Here is a 27806-nt window from a genome sequence, read left to right as displayed (position 1 = left end):
TCACCTCTGTCCATTTTTAAACATGTACAATCAACCTTATTAAAAAATCTGCACAAATTAAGCATCAGTTACCCATTCTCTACTGTCATTCCATCTCCTGGTAACCTATATTCTAGAGATTGTCTCCATGAGTTTGTTCATTTTACTTCATTCATAGTAGTGAGATCATACAATATTTGTTCTTTTGTGTCTGGCTTATTTCATTCAGCATCATGTCCTCAAAATTTCATCCATGTTGTTGCATGCATCAGGATTTTATTTCTTCATAGCTGAATAATATTCCATCATATGTGTATATCCACATTTTGTTTATCCATTCTTCTGTTCATGGACACCTGGGTTGTTCCCATCTTTTGCCAATTGTGAATAATGCCACAATGAACATTGGTGTGTAAATGTCTCTTTGCATCCCTGTTTTCAGTTCTTCTGAATGTATATCTTGTAGCAGATTGCCAGATTATACAGCAGTTCTGTATTTAGCTTCCTGAGGAACCGCCAAACTGTCTTCCATAGTGACTACATGGAAGTAGTCCATTTTACATTCTCACCAACAGTGATTAAGTTTTCCTACACATCCTTTCCAGCACTTGTAGTTTTCTGTTTTTATGATAGTGGTTGATTCTAGTAGGTGTGAAATGATACCTCATTGTAGTTTTGATTTGCATTTCCCTAATAGATGGTGAGATGTTGAACATGTTTTCATTTGCTTTTTAGCCATTTGTATATCTTCTTTGGAAAAATGTCTGTTCAAATCTTTTGTCCATTTTTTAATTGGGTCATTTGTCTTTTTATCATTGAGTTGTAGCATCTCTTTATATATTCTGGATATCAAACCTTGTCAGATATGTGGTTTGCAAATATCTTTTTACATTGAGTCAGCTACCTTTCCCCCTCTAGACAAAGTCTTTTGAAGCACAAAAGTATTCCATTTTGATGAGGCCCCGTTTATCTGTTTTTTTCTTTCATTGCTTAAGCTTTGAGTAAAAGGTGTAAGAAACCACCTCCTACCACAGATCTTGAAGATGCTTCTTCTAGGAGTTCTTTTCTTCTAGGAGTTTTATGGTTCTGGCTTTTTTTTTAGGTCTTTGATCCATTTTGTGTTAATTTTTGTTATAAGGTGTAAGATGGGGTTCTCGATCATTCTTTTGGATATGGATATCCAGTTCTCCCTCCACCATTTGTTGAAGAGATTGCTTGTCCCTGTTGGGTGGCCTTGGCAGCTTTTTCAACAATCAATTGACCATGGATGTGAGGGTCTATTTCTGAACTCTCAATTCAATTCCACTGATCAGTAGGTTGGTCTGTAGTTCTAACTTTATGCCAGTACTGTGCTGTTTTTATTACTGTGGCTTTGTAATATGCTTTAAAGTCAAGAAATGAAAGTCCTCCAACTTAATTTTTCTTTTTTGAGATGTTTTTGGCTATGCAGGGCCCCTTATCCTTCCAAGTAAATTTGGTAATCGGCTTTTCCAATTCTGCAAAGTAGGCTCTTGGAATTTTGATTGGGACTGTGTTCAATCTGTAAATCAATTTGGGTAGAAGTGATATCTTAATAGTATTTAGTCTTCCAAACTATGAACACAGTATGTCTTTCTGTTTATTTGTCTTCTTTGATTTCTTTTAGCAATGCTTTGTACTTTCTAAATACAGGTCCTTTACATCCTTGTTTGAGCTTTTTCCTAGGTATTTGATTCTTTTAGTTGCCATCGATTATGGAATTTTTCCCCAGACTTCCTCCTCAAGTTGCTCATTACTAGTGTATAGAAACACTACTTATTTTTGCATGTTAATCTTGTATCCCACCACTTCACTGAACTCATTTGTTGGGTCCAGTAGCTTTGTTGTAGGTTTTTCAGGACTTTCTAGGTATAGGATCATATCAGCTGTGAATAATGAAAGATTTTCTCCTTCCTTTCTGATTTGGATGCCTTTTATTTCTTTTTCTTGCCTAATTCCTCTAGCTAGGACTTATAGTAAAATGTTGAATAACAGTAGTGGCAGTGGGCATCCTTGTCTTGTTCCCAATCTCAAGGGAAAAGCTTTCAGTTTTTCACCATTGAGTAAGATGTTAGCTGTGGGTTTTTCATATATACCCTTTATCATGTTGAGAAAGTTTCATTCTCTTCCTATCTTTCAAAGTGTTTTTATCAAGAAGGGATGCTGGATTTTGTCCAGTGCCTTTCCTGCATCAATCAAGATGATCATGTGGTTCTTCTCCTTCAGTTTGTTATGTGGTGTATTACATTGATTGATTTTCTTGTGTCGAACCACCCTTGTAGTGAAATAAAACCTGAGATAAAACCCTCTTCATCATGATAAATAATCCTCTTAATGTGCAGTTGGATTCGATTGCAAGTGTTTTATTGAGGATTTTTGCATCTATATACCTTAGAGAGGTTGGTCTGTAATTTTCCTTTCTTGTATCTTTATCTGGTTTTGATATTAGGGTGCTGTTGGCTTCATAGAATGAGTCTGGTAGTGTTCCCTCCTTTTCAATATTCTGGAAGAGTTTGAACAAGATTAGTATTAATTCTTCTTGGAATGATTGGTAGAAGGCATCTGTGAAGCCATCTGGTCCTGGGGTTTTCCCTGTTGTGGGGTTTTTGATGACTATTTCAATGTCTTTACTGGTGATTGGTGTGTTGAGATCTTCTTTGTCTTCTGGAATCAGCGTGGGTTGTTGGTGTGTTTCTAAAAAGTTGTTCAGTTTGTTGGTATACAGGTGTTCATAGTGTTGATCTTCTCAAAGAACCAACTTTTTGTTTTATTGATTCTCTCTAGTTTTTTTCTCTATTTCATTTATTTCTGCTCTAATCTTTATTTCTTTCTGCTTGCTTTGGGATTGATTTGCTGTTCTTTTTCTAGTTCCTTCAGGTGTATAGTTAGGTCTTTGAGTTGAGCTCTTTCTTCCTTTTTAATGTAGGCATCTAGGGCTATAAATTTCCCTCTCAACACTGCCTTCACTGCATCCATAAGTTTTGATAAAATGTTGTGTTCTTGTTTTGATTTGTCTTGAGATGTTTAATCATTTCTCTTGCAATTTCTTCTTTGACCCACTGATTGTTTGACTGTTTCAACCTCCATAAATTTGTGACTTTTCCAGTCTTCCACCTGTTGTTGAATTCCAGGTTCTTTTCATTATGATCAGAGAAAGTTCTTTGTATAATTTCAATCTTTGTTAATTTATTAAAACCTGTTATGTGACCCACCATGTGGTATGTCCTGGAGAGCTATCTATAAGAATTTGAGAATAATGTGTATGCTGTTGTCTTGGGGTGCCTTGTTCTGTATATATCCTGTTAGGCCTAGTTCATTTATCAGATTATTGAAGTTCTCAATTTCCTTATTGATCCTCTATTTAGATGTTCTGTCTATTGATGTGAGTGATGTATTGAAGTCTCCAACTGTTGTTGTAGATACACCTCTTTCTCCCTTCAGTTTTGCTAATGTTTGCCTCAAGTATTTGGTTAGGTGTATACATATTTATGATTATTTCATCTTGGTGGATATTCCCTTTTATTAATATATAGTGTCCTTCTTTGTCTCTTATAACGGCTTTGCTTTTAAAGTCTATTTTATCTGATATGAGTATAGCTAATCTCACTTTTTTTTTTTTTTTTTGGCCACTGTTTTCATGGAATATCTTTTACTAGCCTTTCACTTTCTACCTGTTTGTATTGTTGAGTCTAAGGTGAGTCTCTTGTAGACAGCATATGGATAGCTCATTTACTTTTTTTCATCCATTCTGTCAGCTTGTGTCTTTTGAGTGGAGTTTAATCCATTAGCATTCAATGTTATTAATGTAATAGCAATACTTTCTTCAAGCGTTTTATCCCTTGACCTTTTATATGTCATATCTTATTTTTGTCTCTATACCCTTTAAGTTAACTTTACCGATACTCTTCATTTCTATACTCTCCAAGCCTCTCTCTCCCATCCTTTCAGCCTATAGGACTTCCTTTAGTATTTCTTGTAGGGTAGGTCTCTTGTTAACACATCCTCTCAGCTTCTGCTTATCTGTGAATGTCTTAAACCTTCCCTCATTTTTGAAGGACGGTTTTGCCAGGTAGAGAATTCTTGGCTGGTGTTTTGGTTTGGTAAAGCTGATGAAATGTAATATACTAGAAATGGACTTGCTTTTAACAATGGGGATTCATTGGCTTACAAATTACAGTTCTGAGGCTATGAAAGTGTCCCAATTAAGGCATCAACAGGATGATACCTTCTCTGAAGACTGGTTACAGGAGAGCTTGTGCTCCTCTGTCAGATAGCAAGGCACATGGCAGTCTGCTAGTCCTTCTCTCCTGGGTATCATTGCTTCAGCTTCTGGCTTCTCCATCTGTGACATTTTCCCTAAACTTCTCTGGGTGTTTCTCTCTGTTTTCTGTGTGTCCTTTATCCTCTTATAAAGGACTCCAGTAAGGATGAAGACCAACGTTAAATGAGATGGGTCACATCTCAATTGAAATAACCTAATTCAAAGGTCCTTCCTACAGTAGGTCTACACCTATGGGAATGGATCAAAAGAACATGATCCTTTCTGGGGTACATACAACCTCCAAACTACCACAGCTGGCAACTTTTTCTCTTTCAGTATCTTGAATATATCATACCACTGCCTTTTTGTCTCCCTCGTTTCTGATGAGAAATCACTGTATAGTCTAATTGGACATCCCTTGTTTGTAATGAATTGTTTTCCTCTTGTTGCTTTCAGAATTCTCTCTTTGTCTTTGGCATTTGACATTCTGATTAGTATGTGTCTTGGAGTAGGTCTATTTGAATTTATTCGTTTTGGAGTATGTTGCACTTCTTGGATCTGGATATCAGTACCTTTCATAAGAGTTGGGCAGGTCTTGGCTATTATTTCCTTAAATATTCCGTCTGCCCCTTTCCTCTTCTCTTTCTGTGACACCCATGATGTGAATGTTCATGTGCTTCATGTTGTCAGTCCGTTTCCAGAGACTCTGCTCAATTTTTCCCATTCTTTCTCTGTCTGTTTAAATTCAGATGTTCTGCTTTCTAGATCACTGATCCTTTCTTCCGCTTGTTCAAATCTGCTGTTGTGTGCATCTTGTATATTTTAAATTTCAGCTGTTGTGCCTTTCATTCCCATAAGATGTGTTATTTTTCTTTCATGCTTACCCAGTGTCATCTTAATAACCTTTAACTCTTTACCCATCACGCTGAATTTGTTTAGGAGATTTATTTGAACATCTTTGATTAGTTGTTCCAGATTCCATATCTCCTCCAACTTTTTGATTTGCTCCTTTGACTGGGTCATATCTTCCTTTTTTAAATATGGCTTATTATTGTTTGCTGATGTCTGGGCATTGGATTATCTTGGTGATTTTACTCTGAAGGTTGGATTCTTGCTCTTTTCAAAGCTTTTGTTGTTGATTGGGTGTGTGCTAATGTTCTTCTTTGACACTTGGTTTGTCAGTATTACCCAACCAGGGCTCTGCTTTGGGCCACAAAGGGGGTACATACCAGTTTCAAAGGGCCCCATGGAGAAGGTCAAGTAAAGATGCCTGAAAGCCTATAATTCTGCTCCCCAAAGGTACACTTTTCTGACCTGCCCAGCATATGGCCATCTTTGCCCAAAAGCCTTTTAGATGTCTTTCTGGAGGTGTGTTTTCTTCACCTGCCAGCATTTGGCTTTCTTCAAGAATCTGTTCCCCTTAGCTCTAATTAGGCAGGCTATTTTTAGATCCTGGCACCAGACAATGGCAAAGCCAGGCTGGATGGGAGGGGTTGAAACTGCCAGTGGTCTCAGCAGTCCAAATTTGCCAGCCAAAAGCTGGCACAGTGCTAGATCATGTTCTGCCTGTTCTTGGGAGAGTGGACTTCGACTGCCCTGTCAGTCTGTAGTTGCCCATCTGCCAGAGACAGGAGAATCAGATGCTTTCTGCCCTGAGAGTGGGTGATGAGCACCAGGAGCTGGGACTGAGAGGGTTACTCATGATCTCTCACCACAGCTTCTCTGTGTTTCCTTCTCTCTTTCCTGGGTGTTGCAGAGCACTCATCCTAATCTACAGAGCCCCAGATCCATTGTTGCAGACAGTTTCTGCCTGACCCCTCTTTTTTCTGGGAGACATGTGAACCCAGCCTATCCCTAATCGTGCATCTTTGATCTTCTGTGGCCATTGATTTTTGACAGAATTGCCAAGTACACTTAGTGGGGAGAGGAGTCTTTTTAACAAATGCTGCTTTGAAAAGTGGATATCCACGTCCAGAAGAATGAAAGGGGACTTCTGCCTGACACCATATCAAAAATTAATGCAAAATGGATCAACACATACATATAAGAACTGAAACCTTTAAATTCTTAGAAAAAAATATAAGTGAATATCTTCAGGAACTTGTATTTGGTAATGGATTCTTAGATTTATACTAAAAGCACCAGCTTAATTGGAATTCATGAAAAAAGGGAGGTAATATTTGTAAATCATATAATTGATAAGGGTTTATGTTCAGAATACATAAAGAACCGCTATAACTAAAACAATCCAGTTAAAAATGGGCAAAGGACTTGAGTAGACATTTGTCCAAAGAAGTTATACAAATGGATAAACACATGAAAAGATTTTCAACATCATTAGCCATAAGGAAGATACAAATCAAAACTACAAGATACCACTTCATATTCATTAGAACCATTCATATTTTTAAAAAATGGAAAATAACAAGTGTTGGTGAGGATGCAAAGAAAGAGGAATCCTTGAACATTGTTGATTGGATGTAAAATGGTGTAGTTGCTGTGGAAAACAGTTTGGCAGTTCCTCAGAAAGTTATGTATGGAATTACTATATGACCCAACAATTCCACTTTAGGTACCTACCCCAAAGAATTGAGAGCAGGGACTCAGATGGATATTTGTACACCAGTGTTCATAGTGGAATTGTTCACAATAGCCACAAAGTGGAAACAACCCCAATGTCCATCAATAGATGAATGGGTAAACAAAATGTGGTATGTCCATACAGTGGAATATTATTCGACTGTAAAAAGGAATGTAGTTCTTATACATGCTGCAATATGAATGAACCTTGAAGACATCATGTTGAGTGGCATAAGCCAGCACAAAAGGACCAATAGTGTATGATTTCACTTATGTGAAATAATTTGAGTATGCATAGTCATAGAGATAGAAAGTACATTCCAGTTTACCAGGGGAGGTTGGGTGGTGAATAGGGAGTTAATGTTTGGGTTGAGGAAAAACTTAGGTAATAGATGGTTGTGATGACAGCATAACATTGTAAATGTAATTAATACCACTGACTGATATATTTAGAAGTTGTTAAAATGTGAAAATTTATGTTGTGTATGTGTTTACATTTAAAAAAAAAAAAGACAGTTACCTGGTCTTGCCTACCTTTGTAGAACTTTAGCCACTTTTCTCCTCATATTCTGTGTTCCAAGCTTACTGAACTATTTTTTAAATTTCCAAACATACTATGCCCTGTCACTTCTTGGTCATTATACGTGTTCCTACATTTGTCTGGAGCACTATTCTTCTTTATTCTCTCAGATCTTTTCCCCCTCCTTCTAACCCTCAACACAAACACATGCATTCATGTGTGCACACGCACGCACGCGCGCACACACACACACACACACACAGGTTCTATTTATTCTTGAGGTCTTACATAAATGTCATTTCCTCTGAGAAGCTGTCTCGTCCCGCTCCATAATTGTTTCTCCTATGCACTCCTGTGCATGCACACGCACACACAGACACACACACACACAGGTTCTATTTATTCTTGAGGTCTTACATAAATGTCATTTCCTCTGAGAAGCTGTCTCATCCCCCTCCATTATTGTTTCTCCTATGCAGTCCTATAATACCATCTTACCCCTATTTTATTACTTGTAACATTGTATTTTTTTTCACAACCCCACAGATTTATTTTGAAGTCTGTTAAGAAGTCAATACCCTGCCCAACACTCCAGTCCCATTTCCAGGAAGTAATTAAATATCAGCAGTATAACGTTGTATTTTGATTGTCCTTTTGCTTGTCTAGTTTTTATTATTAGACTGTCAAGAACTTCAGGGCAAAGACTATTTCCTTTTTTTCTCGGTGCCTAGAAGGTCACTGGCCCATATGAAATGCTTTGTAAATAATTTTTGATTGATATGAGAACACATTAATAATGAATTCACTACTTGGCAGTGGTGGTAGGGAAGACTTAATATATTAAATTCATCTAAGATGGTGAAAAGTGAGCACATATATGCTTTATAGATTTTTCCCCCTATGTTAACAATCCTGGTTAAACTGCAAGTATGGACTTGAAACAAAGTGTGATATAACAGTGATCTGGAAGTAGTGTCAATTTTCCTCTATAAAATGTAAGATAAAAAATTGAAGTTGGCTCACAATTGAATGTGCCTTTACACTATAATAATCTTATAATCCAACTGATTTTCCAGCTAAATTTTGTTCCTTTGGGTATATTTAAGGAATGTTGAATTTTCAGATTATCCCATATATACAGCACTTTCAAGTTTGTCCAGTTTCTAACCTGCATGTGTGCTTACCTACTTTTTATTTTCTTTAGCATTTTGTTTTTGTTTTTGTTTTTTAATTTGTTGTAAGATTTTAGGTAGGTTATTTATCACGGTGTTTTACTTTAATCTGCTGAAAGGGAATAAAATAAAAATGAAGTGATAAATTAAAGTCTGGATTTTTAAAATCCGAATGATCATTTTAAATATTGTCCTGATGTCTGTTTTGCTTAAGTCTCTTCTGGGAGTTAATATAATCTTAGTCAACAAATACATGGACTCTTTCAATTCAAATTCACAAATAACCAACTCTGTGTTCTTGGCAAATTAATTAACCTCTCTGTGTCTCAGATTCCTCATTTGTAAAATGGTATATTAGTGTGGACTGACAGGGTGTATTCTTTACAGAATAACAGCAATTAAGAATAGCACATTTAGGAATTGCATAGCTAAACTTTTGAAATAGCAATCCTTGGTGGCAAAAGAGAGCATAATGAGTTTTAGAAAGTTGAAAAATACTGTCATAAAATAAATAAATCTTTTCCCCCTTTGATAGCTCTTTGACAGATTGAGAGATGAAAATCCAGATTTTAGAGAGAAAATTATAGCAGTCAACAGTGAACTCACCCAACCTAAACTGGCTCTTAGTGAAGAAGATAAAGAGGTCATCGTAGATTCTACCAATATTATATTCCACTGTGCAGCTACAGTAAGGTTTAATGAAAATTTAAGGTAAGTACAGATATTTATATTATATGTGAACTTTAAAAGATCTGATTTTAATTTTCCTTTTTGTCAAGTTGTTTTGAAAGTGATTTGAAACTGCTTACCATGTGTTAAGTGTGACTTTTAGTGTCCTACAGGTGTTAAAAGAATTTCCGTCTTATCAGTTTAAAAATATTTGATAACTAGTATACATTTATTAGAAGAAGTTGCCATGAATTTAAGAGAAAGAGAAGTTTCTTAGTCAGCCAACAGTGCATGTTTCCTCTGCCTTCCATTCTTTCAGAAGCATATATCCCAACAGCTTTACTTTTCTACTCCATATAATTTCTGTCTGAAAATTAAACAAAATTAAGCTCAGATTTTGCAGAATATATAAAACAGTCTGTAAATTTAAGTCATACATTGTTTAATTTGGACTTACTTCAAGAAAAAACAACATGTTAAGTGTTTACTATTTTAAAGAACCTAATGAATATGCATTTTCAATATTGATGCTTAAGTTGGAGTATTCTTTTTGATGATATTCTCCAAAATACAGTTTGTATAATGTTAATCTAATTATATGGTCTTAAGCCAATTAAAATGGTGCAATCTTTTTTTATTTTTTAAAGTTTCAAAACTACTTTGAAAGCCTTCTGAAAATGTTCTTAATATAAGTTCTTATTACGAGTGGTTTTGAGATTATCTATTGGCTATATCTCATGTAGAGGTATGAACGTTAGTCAACGTTATATAAGGTGAGGGTTCAGCACCAAAGTATTATAGTGTTTTTTTTACTATATTTTAAGTGAGAGCACTGTAATAGTCCCTTATATTTCTGCAATAGTGCTTTATAGATGTCAAGGTATTTTTTCATTCATTATTTTATTTAATGTTAACCTTACACACTGTAATATTCTAGGCATATACAGTTTACACATGAGGAGCCTGAGGCAACAATGTAAATGTAAAGGGCATGAACTTTGGAATTCCATACTTCTTAGTTGTAATCTTGACTTCATCGTTTATTAGCTGGTGAATTTGAGCAAGTTATTAACCTCTTTGAGCCTCAATTTCCTTCTTTATAAAATTGAGATAACATTTCTCAAAGTCATTTAAAAAGTTTCAATGACTTCCCAAGTTTGCCTAACCACCAGAGAATTTCTGAATATGTAGCAGTTGCTTTATTTTTTGGTTCTTTCTGGGCAGCCAACAGGTGAAATAGTGAAATACTGTACAGTCGTTTTGTGTTCATGATTCAAAAGTGAAAAAAGAATTAATAGAACTATAGTATAATCTTATTTTCCTAAAATATGTATGTACATTTTTATGTATTTATATACTGGACATGTTTATGTGCCATTTGTTTTTGGATGCTGTGATTATAGGTGGGCTTTTAGTTTCACACGGTGAACATGTATTAATCTTCAAACAAAGATTAAAAAATATCTTTTCACAGTTATTTTTAAAAGCAGCAGTTGAAGCATTCTTAAAGGAACTGATATCCTTACCAACTAATGAAACTCCTTTGTTTTTTGTTAAATTTTTACTTTGTGTGTACATATTTTTTCATATAGTTCTAACAATTCATTTTAAGTGATATTTTTAAGATTATGAATGGTCCCTAATTTTTACTTAGTGCTTTTGAAATTCATTAGTTTGAAATAGTCAATCTAATGGATATTTTCCCTGCTAATTCTGGCTTTCATTTTTTCTTTTTTTTTCTTTAATTTTTTTTAAATTCAATTTTATTGAGATATATTCACATACCATGCAGTCATACAAAGCGTACATTCAGTTGTTCACAGTACCATTATGTGGTTGTGCATTCATCACCAAAATTAATTTTTGAACATTTTCATTACCACACACACAAAAATAATAATAAAAATTAAAGTGAAAAAGAACAATTAAAAGAGAACACTGGGTGCCCCCCCTTTTTTTTGTTTTGCCCTCATTTTTCTACTCATCTGTCTGTACACTGGACAAAGGGGAGTGTGGTCCATATGGCTTTCCCAATCACATTGTCATCCCTCATAAGCTACATCTCTGTACAATCGTCTTCAAGATTCAAGGGTTCTAGGTTGTAGTTTGATAGTTTCAGGTATTTACTGCTAGCTGTTCCAATTCATTAGAACCTAAAAAGGGTTGTCTATATTGTGCGTAAGAGTGCTCACCCGAGTGACCTCTAGGCTCCTTTTGGAATCTCTCAGCCACTGAAGCTTATTTCATTTCCTTTCACATCTCCCTATTGGTCAAGAAGATGTTCTTCATCCCATAATACTGGGTCTAGATTCTTCCCCAGGAGTCATACTCCACGTTACCAGGGAGATTCAATCCCCTGGGTATCAGATCCCATGTAGAGGGGAGGGCAGTGATTTCACCTTTCAAGTTGGCTTAGCTAGAGAGAGAGGGCCACATCTGAGCAACACAGGCATTCAGGAGGAGACTCTTAGGCACAATTATAGGCAGTCCTAGCCTATCCTTTGCAGCATCAGTCTTCCCAAGGGCAAGTCCCATGGTAGAGGGCTCAGCCCATCAAACCACCAGTCCCCTATGTCTGTGAGCAGGTCAGCAACCATCAAGGTGGGGAAGCCCAACACCCCTGCATTCTCCACCAGCTCCTCAGGGGGGTTCGGTGTATTTTTTTCATTGTTTTCTTTTTTTAAAAAAAACATTAACTCTTTAAAAAAAAAATACTAACCATATAAAAAAATTAAAAAAAAAAAATTCAAACAAACCATAAGAAGGGAGTAGGAAAAGGACAACTAACCTAAAATAACTACTTTACTTCCAACATGTTCCTACTCTACCCCAAGAAAATAACCTAATATAGCAACATTTCTGTGAACTTGTTCCTACCATACCCACCAGAAATTAACAAACCATAGTCATTCCTGGGCCTTCCCAGAACGTTAAATTTACCCACGATAGCTTATCTGTTCTTATTGGGTTATCGTTCCCCCTTTATTAATTGCTCTCTATCCCCTACATTATAAACCATTTATTTTACGTTTTTCAATGTTCACATTAGTGGTAGCATATTATATTTCTCTTTTCGTGCCTGGTTTATTTTGCTCAGCATTATGTCTTCAAGGTTCATCCATGTTGTCATATGTTTCACGACATCATTCCTTCTTACTGCCACATAATATTCCATCGTGTGTATATACCACATTTTATTTATCCACTCATCTGTTGAAGGACATTTGGGTTGTTTCCATCTCTTGGCAATTGTGAATAATGCTGCTGTGAACATTGGCGTGCAGGTATCTGTTTGTGTCACTGCTTTCAGATCTTCCAGGTATATACCGAGAAGTGCAATCGCTGGATCAAAGGGTAGCTCTATATCTAGTTTTCTAAGGAACTACCAGACTGACTTCCAGAGTGGCTGAACCATTATACAGTCCCACCAGCAATGAATAAGAGTTCCAATTTCTCTACAACCTCTCCAGCATTTGTAGTTTCCTCTTTGTTTAATGGCAGCCATTCTAATTGGTGTGAGATGGTATGTCATTGTGGTCTTAATCTGCATCTCTCTAGTAGCTAGTGAAGCTGAACATTTTTTCATGTGTTTCTTGGCCATTTGTATTTCCTCTTCAGAGAACTGTCTTTTCATTTCCTTTGCCCATTTTATAATTGGACTGTCTGTACTACTGTCATTGAGTTGTAGGATTTCTTTATATATGCAAGATATCAGTCTTTTGTCAGATACATGGTTTCCAAAAGTTTTTTCCCATTGGGTTGACTGCCTTTTCACCTTTTTGACAAATTCATTTGAGGTACAGAAACTTCTAAGCTTGAGGAGTTCCCATTTATCTGTATTTTGTTTTGTTGCTTGTGCTTTGGTTATAAAGTCTAGGAAGTGGCCACAAGGTCTTGAAGATGTTTCCCTACATTATCTTCTAGGAGTTTTATGGTACTGCCTTTTATATTGAGGTCTTTGATCCACTTTGAGTTAATTTTTGTGTAGGGTGTGAGGTAGGGGTCCTCTTTCATTCTTTTGGATATGGATATCCAACTCTCCCAGCCCCATTTGTTGAAAAGACTGTTATATCCCAGTTCAGTGGCTTTGGGGGCCTTATCAAAGATAAGTTGGCTGTAGATCTGGGGTTCTGTCTCCAAATTCTCCATTTGATTCCATTGATCAATATGTCTATCTTTGTGCCAGTACCATGCTGTTTTGACTACTGTGGCTTCATAATATGCTTCAAAGTCAAGGAGTGTAAGTCCTCCCACTTCGTTTCTCTGTTTTAGAATGTTTTTAGCAATTCGAGGCATCTTCCCTTTCTAAGTAAATTTGATAACTAGCTTTTCCAAGTCTGCAAAGTAGGTTGTTGGAATTTTGATTTGGATTGCATTGAATCTGTGGATGAGTTTGGGTAGAATTGACATTTTAATGTCATTTAGCCTTCCTATCCATGAACATGGAACATTTTTCCATCTTTTAAGGTCCCTTTCTATTTCTTTTACTAAAGTTATTTAGTTTTCTTTGTATAGGTCTTTTATATCTTTGGTTAAGTTTATTCTTAGGTACTTGATTTTTTTAGTTGCTATTGAAAATGGTATCTTTTTCTTGAGTGTCTCTTCACTTTGTTCATTTCTAGCATATAGAAACATTACTGACTTATGTGCCTTAATCTTGTATCCCGCTACTTTTCTAAATTTGTTTATTAGCTCTAGTAGCTGTATCATCGATTTCTCAGGGTTTTCCAGATATAAAATCATATCATTTGCAAATAATGACAGTTCTTCTTTTTCCTTTCCAATTTGGATGCCTTTGATTTTTTTGCCTCTTGGCATTTTATTAACTTGATAGGGTGCTTTTAGGATATGTAGGCTGATTCACTTATCTCTAATTTGTCAGATCTACAGCTTGGTGGAATACACTTTCTCTAACCAGCAGGTGGCATATGCGAGCCACCTGTTCCCCTCAAACCAGTTCTCCCCAAGTTTGTCTTTGTGATGAATGGGGGTCTGAGTCTTATGGGGGTCCAATTGGTGCACCAAGTTTGCATGTGTAGTTGGCGCTGCCCACCCTGAATGTGGAGCATGTGTCTGAGCGGTTAGGGAGGGAGGGTGGCTTTAATAATCAAATCTCCTAGGTGTTCCTGGAGTTTTAAAGCTGTTGCAATAGTTTAATCTTTCAGTTCAGTTTTGCCACAGTTTGTCTCTGCTGCTTACCCACAAGTCCTTGGTATTGGCGTATCGTCCCTGGGACTTGTGAGTGGGTCCCTCTTCCAAGCCTTGCCCTCCTAGGGCCTCTGCTCAGGGAGGACTGTGCTACGTCACAGGTGAGTGCCATCCCCCAATGGATGTTCTGGGCCGCAGGGCTGTTTAGGGGTGTTTCCAGCCTGCTAAAAGGATGGCTGAATGGGGCCAGCTCCGGGACAATTACCTGCGGGTGTGAAAGGCTATTGTCCACGCCAGATATTGTGGCATGTGTGCGTGTTGCTGGAAACAGTTCCCGTCACACTGGGTTGTTTGGGGCAGCTCTGGGCTGTGGTGCTGGCACCAGGCATAAGCGTTCCCAGCCCGCCAGGAAGATGGCTGTAGGGGGATGCCCCCCTTTTCTTGGGAAGTTATGGTGTTCAGCGAATTTTTTCAGCCACTAGACTTAATTGCTTTGTTTCTTAGAGCTCTGTGCCGGTTTGAATGTATTATGTCCCCCAAGTGCCATTATCTTTGATGTAATCTTGTGTGGATGGACCTATCAGTGTTGATTAGATTGTAATTCTTTGAGTGTTTCTTTGGAATGCACCCCACCCAGCTGTGGATGATGACTTTGATTGGATAATTGCCATGGAGGTGTTGCTCCGCCCATTCAGGGTGGGTCTAAGTTGATCACTGGAGCCATATAAATGAGCTGACATAACAGAAGGAACTCAGTGCAGCTAAGAGCGAACTTTTGAAGAGGAGCTACAGCCAAGAGAGACACTTTGAAGAACACACTAGAACTGAGAGAGGAGCTTCAGCTTACAGAGACATTTTGGAGACAGCCTTTTTGAAAGCAGACTTTTGCTCCAGAGAAGCTAAGAGAGGACAAACGACCCAAGAGCAACTGAGAGAGACATGTTGGAGAGAAGCTGAAGCCTAGAGAGGAATGACCTGGGAGAAAGCCATTTTGAAACCAGAGCTCTGGAGCAGATGCCAGCTGAGTGCCTTCCCAGCTAACAGAGTTTTCCAGACACCACTGGCTATCCTCCAGTGAAGGTACTCGATTATTGATGCATTACCTTGGACACTTTATGGCCTTAAGACTGTAACCGTGTAACCAAATAAACCCCCTTTTATAAAAGCCAATCCATTTCTGGTGTTTTGCATTCTGGCAGCATTAGCAAACTAGAACAAACTCTCTTAGCTCCACTCTTGTCTGGGCCCAAATTGCAAGTATTTAAGGCTTTCTGTAATGGGCTTCTTAGAGTAATTGTTTTAGAAAAAGAGAAAAAGATTTAAAGGAAAGAGAGAGAAAGAAAAAGAAGGGCCCTCCTTGCAGATCTAATGGGCTATTGAAATGCTAAGATAAGGAGATTAGGGCCTTAAGGAACAATCAAGAAAGCAGAGAAACCAGCTCTTCAGACAGGGGTCCTTGCCCTCTGGATTTGCGTATGTGCCTGATTCTGTTTCAGCCCTGCCCTTCTCTGTTTTACGTTCACTGGAACTTCAAAAAGTCTGTTTTTATTTTTGGGTTTTTTTTTTGCTGGCCCTGTTTCCTCTCCGCCGGGCTGACTGCTCCCAGATTCTCTGGTGTCTGGTCTCAGTCTATCTATGTTTGTAGTTTTTGATCAGCAGTCTGAGTTTTCAATCAGAGCTGCGACTGTAGTTCTCCCTCCTGGTTTCCAGCACTGACGGTCCCTTTTCCCACGGGACTGAGCCTGGCAGGGAGGGGCATGGATCTCCTGACTGCGAGAACTTACAGATTTCGCTGATCTAAGCTGTTCCACACATTCATGAGTGTTGTATGAAGTATGCCCAAAGTCAGATTGCTCTGCAGTGTCCGGTGCACGCAGTTCCTGGCTTTCTTCCTACTGCCCTGGAAGAGTAACTAAAATGTACACCTCACCACTCTGCCATCTTGCCCCCCATTTTTTCTTATAACAAAAAGAGTCCACACAGCCTTATGAAAAAGCATGGTTTCAAAAAAAAAAAAAATGTAGATGCTGGCTAATTTTGTTACAGCCCTCATTGTCTTAAAGGGGAAATTAAATGCTTTGGTTTTATGATAGGCAATGTTAATCAGTACAAAACTCATCAAAGCAATCTTCATGAGGAGGACCAAAGTACTTTCAGGGAATCTTTTCCCTGTTTCTGTTCCTCTTTGGGTAAGCAAGGCTACCATTAATGAAAGGGAAATCTTTTCATTATTTTTTTCTTTTACTAGTGATACAGTTGCTGAAGGGGTAGCTACTGTGTTGTTCTTCTCTTCTTTCTATGTTCACTGACCTAGCCTTAGTCATACTTGAAATTATTGTTTTTTTGTGAAGTTGTGTTAATGTACTTTGACTTCTAAGTGGTGAGAGGACAACATTAGATTTCGGCCAGACATTCTAAAATTCGGTGGGTCAGCTTATAATAACCACTTATAAAACAGCTATTCTTTATAACCATTTTAAAAGTTAACCCACACATACAAAATGGTATAAAGCCTTTACTGCCAGGGGAAAAAAATCTGAATTTTAGTCCAACACTGTGCCCAATATTTTGGGGAGAAACCCAGGTAAATTGCACACAGGTCCTGTTCTCAAAGTCCATGTAGTCTAAAAGACGAGATAAGATATGCTTAAATAACTATAATAGAGGATAGAAAATGAGGAATTATTAAAGGGCATACATTGAGTACTATGAGAGTTGAGAGGAGGGAGAGCTCATCTGTGTTCAGATACAGGGATTCTTAAATCTTGAGGTAGGAAAATAATGGATATCAAGAATAAGAATTATAAAGACATACTGACTTGCAGAGCTGCATAATGATAGTACTGATGGCAGCAGTGATGTCACAGGTAACTAGAACTCTGAGAAAACCTGGAAAAGTGAACTAGTGGTCAAAAGAATGTGTGAAGACTCCTGGATTGTAACTTTCAGTGGGAGATGGGAGTTTTTCAGAGAACTGAACTGTGGAAAATGACCTTTCCTTAACTTGAAGCTCCTTTTAAAATCTGAGGGTCTGGACTAAAAGAAGAGGAATATCCAGGTGAAATCGAGATGACAGATATGGTGTGAATAATAACTAACTCCAAAGATGGCTTCACTGAAGAGACAAAACATTTTAAGCATAAAAACAATCTTGTCAGAAGATCCCCAAAAAGTACTAATTTTCATTAACAGTTAATAAAGTTATTCATGCAGAAGTGTTTGTGACAGAACACTGCTCTTTTTAATTTTATTTGTACTTTTTGGCCTGGGATATGGGTTTTAAATGGGCATTGTCTGTACCAGCTTCACTAAAATAAACAAAATATTTGTTAAAAAAAAGAGTATGTGAAGGGAACCCCATTTTTCATTCTCTCTTCTGGTTGCATTGTCCTGAAGTGGAACCAGTCGCATTGAACTGTATATTTGTCCAGAAACCCCAGCTTTCAAAAAAAAAAAAAAAAAAAAAAAAAGGAAAGAAAAGAAAATACTGACGGAAGATGAGAGGGAGAAATGATATTGAGGGATAAAGGGTATTACCTAAATCATTGATCATAAGATCAGGTCTGTCTTAAGCAGTAATGGAAGTAAAGATAGAATAGGGCCAATAGAATTGAGAGTAAAGAATTAAAGATGGAAGGATAGATGGTGTAGTCTGAAGGAAATTCATAGTATTGGATTTCAGAGATGGAGCAGTTTCATCTCTGTTCCATCTTGGTAATAAGACTCAGGGTGTGATATAAGTATGCTTTCAGAAAGGAGTGGTAGTAAAAGTAAAGACTGATGATTAGAAAAGATCAAGAAACTGTTTAAGGGCATTGATTCTCAAATTTTAGAATGTTTTACAAATCTTAAGAATTATTGGAAAATGTATTAAAAATGCATACTAATGGGATGCACTTGCCTAATCCTTCCCTCTAGTTCTGGGATAATATTTAGGAATTCTTTTTCGATAAGAGCCATTGTGTGATTTAGTTTATTGGACCTTATAGAATCACTGCTCTCAGAATCAACTTTGGAGAGATTTTTTAAAGTTACACATGCCTGTGTCCCCTACCCTAAGATTGATTCATTTGTCCCTGGATATCTGTATTTATGTCTTCATTAAAGGGGAAGATACTAAAAAGCAGCAGCAATAGTTATGAAATCTCATTTAGGCACTATTTTCTTAGAGGTGGAGGAAGGAGGGAAGGAGAACTATTTGTATGAGAATCACCTGGGGAACGTATTTAAAATGTAGTTTACCAGGCCTCAACTCAGACATATTAAAAAGTTATCTGCAGATGAGCTACAGGAACCTGCATTTTAAACAAGCTCCCAGGTGCCAACTTGAAAGCTTTGGTTTGAGGTCTTAGAAGTGTTATTAACATAGATTTTAAGAACTCAAGATGTCCATAGAAGACAGGAGAAAGAGAAAATTTATTGGCAATTTAAGTTGTTCTCTTTTCTTTTGAAATGGTTTCTATGTCCACGTTAAAGATAATTATACAAAGCTTTGCTCATTTTGTATCCCCACCCCAAGCAGTCTTATTTAAGATGCATCTATGGCTTCATATAACCAACACATAATGAGAGCCTTATTTTTGTTTAGTACCAAATGATTTCTGACCTAGCATGTCAGGGTTTCAGACTGAAGTTCAGTGGAGTAGAAATTGGATTGAAGTAAAACAGAGTGAGGCTAACTAGCCTAATAGAGATACTAAGTTACTTATTTGGGCACAAAATAACTTCAGGTTTGGGCTCTCAGGTGCAAATGGGGATGGGGGGCAAGGCACAGGAGTAATAACTCCCTCTCAAGTTATTCCTTATTTACCGTGACCCAAAAACTCCGTCACCATTCTCAGGAACCTGTAACAGAATATCCTTTGTGTACTTCTTCCAAAACATTATCCTCCCTATCCCCATTGTTTTACAAACACAGAAGAAAATAGCACATTCCCTGACAGTGTAGTGGACAGTATCCTCTCTGTGAAATGTCTTGCTGTATTTCCATTTGAACAGATCATTTTTCCCCCCTGAGTGAAAACAAGGAAGAAAAAAAATAAGATAAATCTATAGTTGTAATACCCTTACCCAATTATTTCTTGGAAAAAATTTCCTTCTAGTATGTTTTTGTAGGTTCTCGGATACTATTAAATTGAAAGGAAAATAAGACACAGGAGTTTTTTTCTCTGAGTGATTCCTTGCTTCTGGTGACCCAGAACTGGATGTTCTGTCCTCAGGAACCTGTAATAGAATCGTCATGGTATACCTCTCTCAAAACAGTACCCTCCCCATCCCCATTGTTTTGAAAGTGTGAAAGATATCAAAACACTGCTTTAGAGTCAAGTGGACAGAATTCTGTCTTTGTAATATCCTGGCCTTTTAAAAGAAGAGTTGGATTTTTTTCTTTTTAAATACTGAAAATATATAAATTTTGAAAAGTACAGTTATTTAATAAAAGTACAGTTTAAAAATATTTTTGGTCCATTTTTGAGCATATGTTTTTAATTGTGAACATAGAATTTCTAATTTACTTTTTTAACCTAATATAGAACCAATTCCATATTTCTAATGTTTTTCATGGTTATAACTTTAGTGATTTCATTATATTCCATCACGTTGACATATTGTAATTTGTTATATTCACTTAGCTTAGCAAACTTACGAAATTTTAGTTTCCTTCACTTTGAAAAATTGAGGTTGGAACAGGTTTTCTCTATTAATTCAGTAGTTTAACTAGATTAATAACTGCATAATTTCTCTAATTCCTAGTACTCTCTCCTGATGTCTTTCAGATCAGTTGTGCCACCATCTGCATATTACTTTACTGGTTTTATCACAGTAATTGGTCTTGAGTATTTCAGTCTCTCTTTTTTAAAAAAATAAACTATGAAAAAAAGAAAACAGAAGCCTCTACCATCTTACTACCGTAACTGATATTTATTGACTACCTGTTTCAGTACAGTCAGGAATAATGCTAAGTGCTTGCAAGTTATTTATTTCATTTACTTTTATACAAAATCGAGGTAGAGTCCATTATTTTCACCATTTATAGGTGAATAAACAGGCCTGAGTGCTTAAGTAACATTATCAAAGTGACCTAATCATAGTTAATAGATAGACCAAGTCAGGATTTGAACCCAGGTCTGACTCTAGAACCTTGTTCTTAATCCTGCATCATATCATAATTATGTATTGTTTTGTATTATTCATATAGATTTTCCTTGTTTTTGTTGTCTTATTTTAATAGTGTATTCTTTCATTGCAATAAAATACCCACTTTATTAAACTTTCTATTCGTAGTGAATATTGGGTTCTCTAGGCTTTTGCTATTATTAGATGATGCTTTTCATTGATTATCTTTTTGCAAATATATTTTTGATTTTGTGGGATTGTTTACTTTGAATAAATTCCAGGAAGGAAATAAATAGATCAGTTTGGCATTTTGCATATGCTTCCTGAAACATGTACGAGTTTTATTATAATATCACTTTGAATTTTGTGAGGTAGTCTTGTAGAGGTGTTTGATGGATTAATTTGCTAGAAAAAGTAAAATAAACATATTCTTACTTGATTGTATGTTAATATAATTTAATGCTTCTGAATTTTCTTTGACTGTTTCACCCTTATTCTGCCTTAACATTTTAGAATTACTTAACCATTCTAATTTCTTCTCCTTGTGGCACATCCATATCATCATGATAGGTTATATTTTTAAAAATCAAGAACCAAACAAAACTAGAATGGCTTCAAAATATATGCATAAATATGAAAGACTGTAATTACTTGTGTTTATCTTTGGATAATATTAATTTTTAAATTTGTACTTTTATTTTAAAAATCCTACATCAGAAAATTTCTTTTTAAACCTAGCTGGTGGAGTGAGTATACTTCATATTGAAAGAAAATACACAAAACCAGAGCTAAAGGTCAGCTGTAAAGAAAAAATTTCTCTGTTTCTACCTCGCTAATGGAAATAAGATTATTTAGCAGGTTAAATAAGTGACATAGCCTTCCAACTTTTCCTTGTCATGTTTTCTTTACAGAGATGCTGTTCAGTTAAATGTGATTGCTACACGACAGCTTATTCTCCTTGCACAACAAATGAGGAATCTGGAAGTGTTCATGCATGTATCAACAGCATATGCATACTGCAATCGAAAGCAAATTGATGAAGTAGTCTACCCACCCCCTGTGGATCCCAAGAAGCTGATTGATTCTCTGGAGTATGTTCATTTGAAAATTAGATACATTTGCTTTGATCCCCAAATTTTGGATCCAGGTTTATTTATATGTACCTCTTGGTTTCTCCCAGTTTCTCTCTCTCTGTCTCCCTCTACACACACATACATACACACATGTGCATACATTTGTCTCTTTCTTTACTCAACAAATAATATTGAGTATCTACTATGTTCTTTTTATTGTATAGATTGGTACTAAATGGCTGTTGATGAAACGAGTATGGGGCTTTCACTTTTGACCAGGTGTGATGGTTGGAAACCTGGAGGAAGGCCTCTGAACAATTCATCTGTGATATTAGGGGCTCTATATTCTAGGGAATCAATCTTGCTGATCCAGAAGTTCCTGATACTCATGTGGACCAATGACTGCCTGTTTAATATTAAGGTTCTAATTTATTATAGGATTGTGCTTGTTTATTTATTGCCCAATGGAGTATATCTATAGAGGGGCTTTTAATTACAATGGAATCAGAAAAGTGATGGTCCTTGAATTGATAGTTCTTCCTAGTATTGTTGCTTATCATCTTTCTAAGGGCTAAGAAACTGTCAGTTGTTATTACGTTAAAATATAATTACATATGTGAAATGTATTTGATAGTTGGGAATAAGTGAAGGATGCTTATACCATGGTTCAGTTCTCATTTACCTGTGTTTTTACCAAGTGAAACAAACAAAACAAACAAAAACAAATAAAAAGGGTCAGATAAAAAATAAATAAATAAATGGAAACCTTTTTTCTTTTAATAGACTACAATTATAGGAGCATTCTGATGTCCATCAATTATCCTTTCCCTCTTTTTTGTCCAAAACCCAGGTCTACTGTGGAATTTTTCCCAAGTTGGGTAGCACCTTCCCTTAAATTTAGTGTTTTTTTCCTTCCACATGCAAGAAATGCTTCCATTTACATGTTGGAGAGTGAAAATTTATCTTGATAATCTCCACTATATTTCCTCATCAGTTAGTGTATGTATAAGTGTGTGATAGTATTTTGAGTCTACTTGTATGTATAGTATTGTAGACAGTAAGGAAAGGTATCTGAAAGCAAGTACATAACATTGGAATCAGAAATTTAGACTAGGAAAGACCATAGGTATCACTTAGTATATCACCCTCCTTTTACATATGAGTAGAGTAGATCTTTTCTTCAGAGGCACTGAGAATCAGAGGAATTCGTTTTGACTTCATAGTAGGTCACTAATTGAATTTTTATAGTTTGGGTCAATTTATTGTTTAGTAATTTTCAGTTTCATTAGTGAGAGCATGCAATTTTCAGTGTTAATTGCAAGTGTATATAATTTACATGTTACTCTCTTTGGTTTTATATACAGGTCTATAATTCCTAATCTGAAACCTTTGGGGCCAGATGTATTTTGGAATTTATTTGGACTTTAGGAAGGACATTTGTGTATTGTGTTGTATGAACTAACTACAACTAGATATGGGGTGTCATACCCTATCAAATACATATGAAATGTTTGAGAAGTAACACTAAGTGGTATTAAAATAAAAGATCATGTATCAGTTCAAGGTCAAGTTTTGTTATCTACCATATGAAAGGACTCAGTTTTCAGAGCTTTTTTGGATATAGAAATTGTGGATAAGGGATTGCCAACCTGTATTTGATGTTTAATGAAAATGAGACTTTTTTTTTTTTAAGTAAAAGTTGTCATGAAATCATTTGGTTCAAAGCAACAGATATGTTTGAATGTGCAAAGTACAGTTAAATGTTTTTTTTATTTTTTAGTAAAACATTTGGAAATATTTTTGTGTGCAATTTCTTTGTTTACCAGGTGGATGGATGATGGTCTGGTAAATGATATCACTCCAAAATTGATAGGAGACAGACCTAATACATACATATACACGAAAGCATTGGCAGAATATGTTGTACAACAAGAAGGAGCAAAGCTGAATGTGGCGATTGTAAGGCCATCAATTGTTGGTGCCAGTTGGAAAGAACCTTTTCCAGTAAGTTGTTTGAAAATCTTTGTGAGTAATTGAATTTGGGAATTTTAAGTCATAATTCTATGTCAAAGACTTGGCATTTGTTTAAGAATAAGTATTATTTACTGAACATGTCTCACTATGGCAAAGCTGTTTTCTGTTCATAGAAAGAGATACTGGTACTTTTGTTTCTAACATAATGCTGGTTGTATAGAAATTTAGATCAACATTTTAAAACTCCTAACTGAAAATTAAATCAAAGGCCATGAAACTGTCTCGAGTCAAAGGAGATCATGCCTTATGAATTTTGTTTGTGATTGACAAGAGATTGGACTCTTTGTTAACCTTTAAGGTTACTTGCTGATTAGTTTCCTTTACAAAGGTGAAGGAAATAGAGATGAGAATATTGAGAGTCTTGTTTTATTTCATTTGCTTTTTAGCTCCAAAAGAGGCAGGCCTTACAAGAGTTAGACTCTCCCTTTATAGATCACAAGCTAAGGAAGATAAAAGGGATCACTATGATAACTTGTTTGAAAAAAAAAACAAAGTGTAATGGAATTTGTGAATCCCTGGAATAAGAGAAAAAATAGATATAAACCAATAGGTAAATTGATTTAGTAGAATACTAATGGTAGTAACTGATGGCCTCTCATTGACAATTATTCTATTTTCCTCTTATTCAGTAATTTTGAGGATGATATACCATTTTCCCCCAATCTCAGGATGTTGCATCAGTAAATAGCACAAAATAAAACTTGAACCACCTTAATTTAGCAAAAGTATTTGACAGGTATAATTCCTTTTATTTAAATTCTCTTTTCAGAGACCTAATAGAAGAGTAGGTAATCCTTTGAAAATGTTTTTAGATTTTTGTGATTCCAAATATGGTACTGGGAGAAGTAGTCTGGCCTGAGTCTAGTCTATTTTTTGGTTTTTAGAAAAAAAACTAGTAAATATATTTTTGAGGTTGTAGATTTCAAATAATGTGTCTATAGTTTCATAATATTTCTAAGTGCCCCCTCTTTTTTTTTTTTTTTTTTTTTTAATTTTTGGTATTAGGGATGGATTGATAACTTTAATGGACCAAGTGGTCTCTTTATTGCGGTAAGTAAGCCTTTTAATTTATTAAATGTTATATATATTTTTCTGTTTTCTGTATATATTTATATATATATTTATGTACACATATTTTGGCTTTTATATCTTAAGGTGTTGTTTTTAATTTTAACAAAGGCAGGGAAAGGAATTCTTCGAACAATGCGTGCCTCCAACAATGCCCTTGCAGATCTTGTTCCTGTAGATGTAGTTGTCAACATGAGTCTTGCGGCAGCCTGGTATTCCGGAGTTAATAGGTATATGAGGTGACAATGTCGCTTTTAAAAATATATAGTAACTGAGAAGGGAAAACAGAGATACTAATATTAATGAATCCTCCAGTCCTCATATTGCCATACCAATATATATATAGGCAATTTCACTTCCAGCTGTAAGAGTTGGCATATCACAGGCAATAGAAGTGGTCCCATCAGTGTAATTAAGAATTAACATTAATTCTCATGTACTGCCTGCAAGATGGACAAGTTTGTTAGGGATTAAAAAGGAAAAAAAAATTCTTCATCCCAAGGATTTTTTTTTTTTTTATCTGAACTACAGCTTAATATAAACAGCTGAAATTTGAAGAGAATGTTTATATATATCAAACATAGCACAATAGAACAGCTTTAATCAATCCATGAATGTCCTTTTAAAAGGGAATAGTAGCATTTGCAGATTAAATGTAAACTATAAATTTCCCAATAACTTTTCTTTTTTCTAACTAATAAACTGCCCTTATTTTAAAGTCAGTATTTTATGTCCTAAAGAAGGAGGGATATGATTATATGAGTATATTGTTTTTGGCAAACAGGAATTCAGTCTGTAATTTTCTTTCAATAAGAGCTTCTGAAAATGGGAGGGAGATAGGAAGAGCTAAGATCATTTGTTGTTGCTTTTCTTACATTTAAAAACAGGCAGTTCTTCTAATGCAAGGAAGAAAAATATGGAAAAAAATAGTCTGTATTTTTAGTGAATACTATTTTTGGTAGGGGAGAGAAAGAATAGTTATAAATAGCCATTCAAACATAAAAATTAATCCTTTAAGGATACATTTTAAAATAATTAGTATAGAAAAGATATCCATCATCCTCTTTTCTTCCTACTTGAATATTATATATGATTTAGATTGGATAGGTTTGGCCTCACTTTATGTTTCATTGCTTTCATCTTTGTCTTTGCAGACCAAGGAACATCATGGTGTATAATTGCACAACAGGCAGCACTAATCCTTTCCATTGGGGTGAAGTTGGTATGATTTTACCTACGTTTTTGAATATTAGAATAAATCTTAACATAAAATGTTTACTGAATTTGTATGTTAGAATAATCCATGAAGCATTAAGACCACTCGATTTGTTCTTACTTTGTCATCTTGGAAGTAATATCTACCAATATTGCCTTGTGATCCTTAATAATGTTTCACAAATTAAAAAATATGCTGCTGTATATTCCCACCCCACCCCATCCTTTTCTGACCCTTACTTTTTCTTGCTGCCATCTGCAGCAACCTTCATAGAGACCTGTGGCATGAAAACTATTCTTTTTTCCCCTCCCTCATGGGCACTCACAGTCCTGATATTGCTTATCCAAAGGCAATATCACTTCTAACTACCAAAGTTGGTATATCACAGGAGATAGCAAGTAGTCCCAAGGGTGGTAATAAGTGAAGGAGTTAGGAAGTGGGATACATTTTGCAAGAATATTTTGTCTTTACTAATCTATTTAAATTCACATATTCACAGTGAGTAGTGTGTATGATATGTTACTAGTTCTAAAATAGGAATAGTATAACTTTAAAGCCTATTGAAATTAAATCATTTTTAAGTTGTTGCTTTTGCTTGATCATTTGAAATTTAAAGTAAAATATGATATTGATTCGGTAATAGATCTTATTTTATCTCTTAAAACATTGTTTGTTATCCTGGAGAACAGTTTTGATTTATATGTCATTCTGTCCTAGGGTTTCTCTATGGGATTTTAATTTCAATTTAAAAATTGACCTTTAGAGCGTATAAGAAAGAGCTAAGATCTAGAGTGATTCTAATTTTATGATTATTTAAAGTAGTATTCTTTTAAGAATATTTGAAACACTTTAAGATAGGTTTTTGGTATGTTGTTAATCTTTCATTGCCCTGTAAAATTTAGTAAAAATCAAAATGAGCATTATTTTTTAGAGAGTATCTAAAGATACATTTCCGTTAAAGTATTAACATGGATGATATTAAGTTTGATTAAGTGTTGACATGACATAACCTAAATAAATTATGGCTGAAGTTAATTTTGGGTTGTTTTAAGCTTGTTGATATATGTTAATTTGAGCAACTTAATCATTCATAAGCAAAGGATGATGATTTACCTTTTCTTTTTTAAAGTAAGTACAGTAATAAGAGTCTGGAAAGAGGAACAGAAAGAAAGAAGCTATCGTGAGAGGTGAAATATAGAAAGTGACATTGTAAACTGACATAGGTAAAACATTAAAAGGATTTTAAGAGTCAATTTTAGCAAAAATTCATTCACCTAATTAAAATTCATAAATAGTGGTAGTTCTAAAACCACTTGAGTTCAGCAGTTTAATACCCATATCCTCTTAGCTACTATAGAGAGTAGAAAAGTTTGTTTTTTCAATGAGTGAACTCTGACATCTTTGGTAAAATATTCTGCATTGTAAAAACATGATTTTTTTTTTCAAAACTTGATTACATGGTTATTATCAAAGCTGTTACACAACTTTTCTTCTTCAGAATACCATGTAATTTCCACTTTCAAGAGGAATCCTCTCGAACAGGCCTTCAGACGGCCCAATGTAAATCTAACCTCCAATCACCTTTTATATCATTACTGGATTGCTGTAAGCCATAAGGCCCCAGCATTCCTGTATGATATCTACCTCAGGATGACTGGAAGAAGCCCAAGGTAATGGTGACTAGCTCTGTCTTATCTGTTCCTCTGACTGTTGAACAATCCATGCTTACAACTAAAATGCATATTAATTAACTTTGTATTTGTTTATGCTTATAAGGCTTAATGGCCTTTTGTGAACGAGAAGACTTTGAATTTAAGACTTTGTCAGAAAAGAAAAGGTAGTCTTGTAAGTCACTAATTTGTTCTAAAGTTTGGATGATAAATTATTGTCATGTCTTGAATTCTAGGTCTAACTTAGGATATTTTTCTGAATAACAAATAATATTCAAAATGCT

General features: G+C 35.5%; 1 protein-coding gene across 5 annotated transcripts in view; it reads left to right on the top strand.

Moving 5' to 3' along the window:
- FAR1 (fatty acyl-CoA reductase 1) overlaps positions 1-27806 on the top strand; it is a 108826-nt gene that overhangs the window by 56992 nt on the left and 24028 nt on the right. For 2 of the 5 annotated variants that reach the window (XM_037839890.1, XM_037839886.1), the window contains 7 exons: positions 9066-9241; positions 21373-21552; positions 23361-23538; positions 24574-24618; positions 24748-24875; positions 25791-25858; positions 27351-27522. In XM_037839890.1, the coding sequence (XP_037695818.1) occupies positions 9066-9241; positions 21373-21552; positions 23361-23538; positions 24574-24618; positions 24748-24875; positions 25791-25858; positions 27351-27522 (947 nt within the window). The remainder of the gene's footprint in view (positions 1-9065; positions 9242-21372; positions 21553-23360; positions 23539-24573; positions 24619-24747; positions 24876-25790; positions 25859-27350; positions 27523-27806) is intronic. The other 3 variants (XM_037839888.1, XM_037839887.1, XM_037839889.1) reach the window with 3 other exon arrangements.

Source organism: Choloepus didactylus, chromosome 6 (genome assembly GCF_015220235.1).
Source record: "Choloepus didactylus isolate mChoDid1 chromosome 6, mChoDid1.pri, whole genome shotgun sequence".
NCBI classification, from domain to species: Eukaryota; Metazoa; Chordata; class Mammalia; order Pilosa; family Megalonychidae; genus Choloepus; species Choloepus didactylus.
This window is presented reverse-complemented; position numbering and strand designations above follow the sequence as displayed.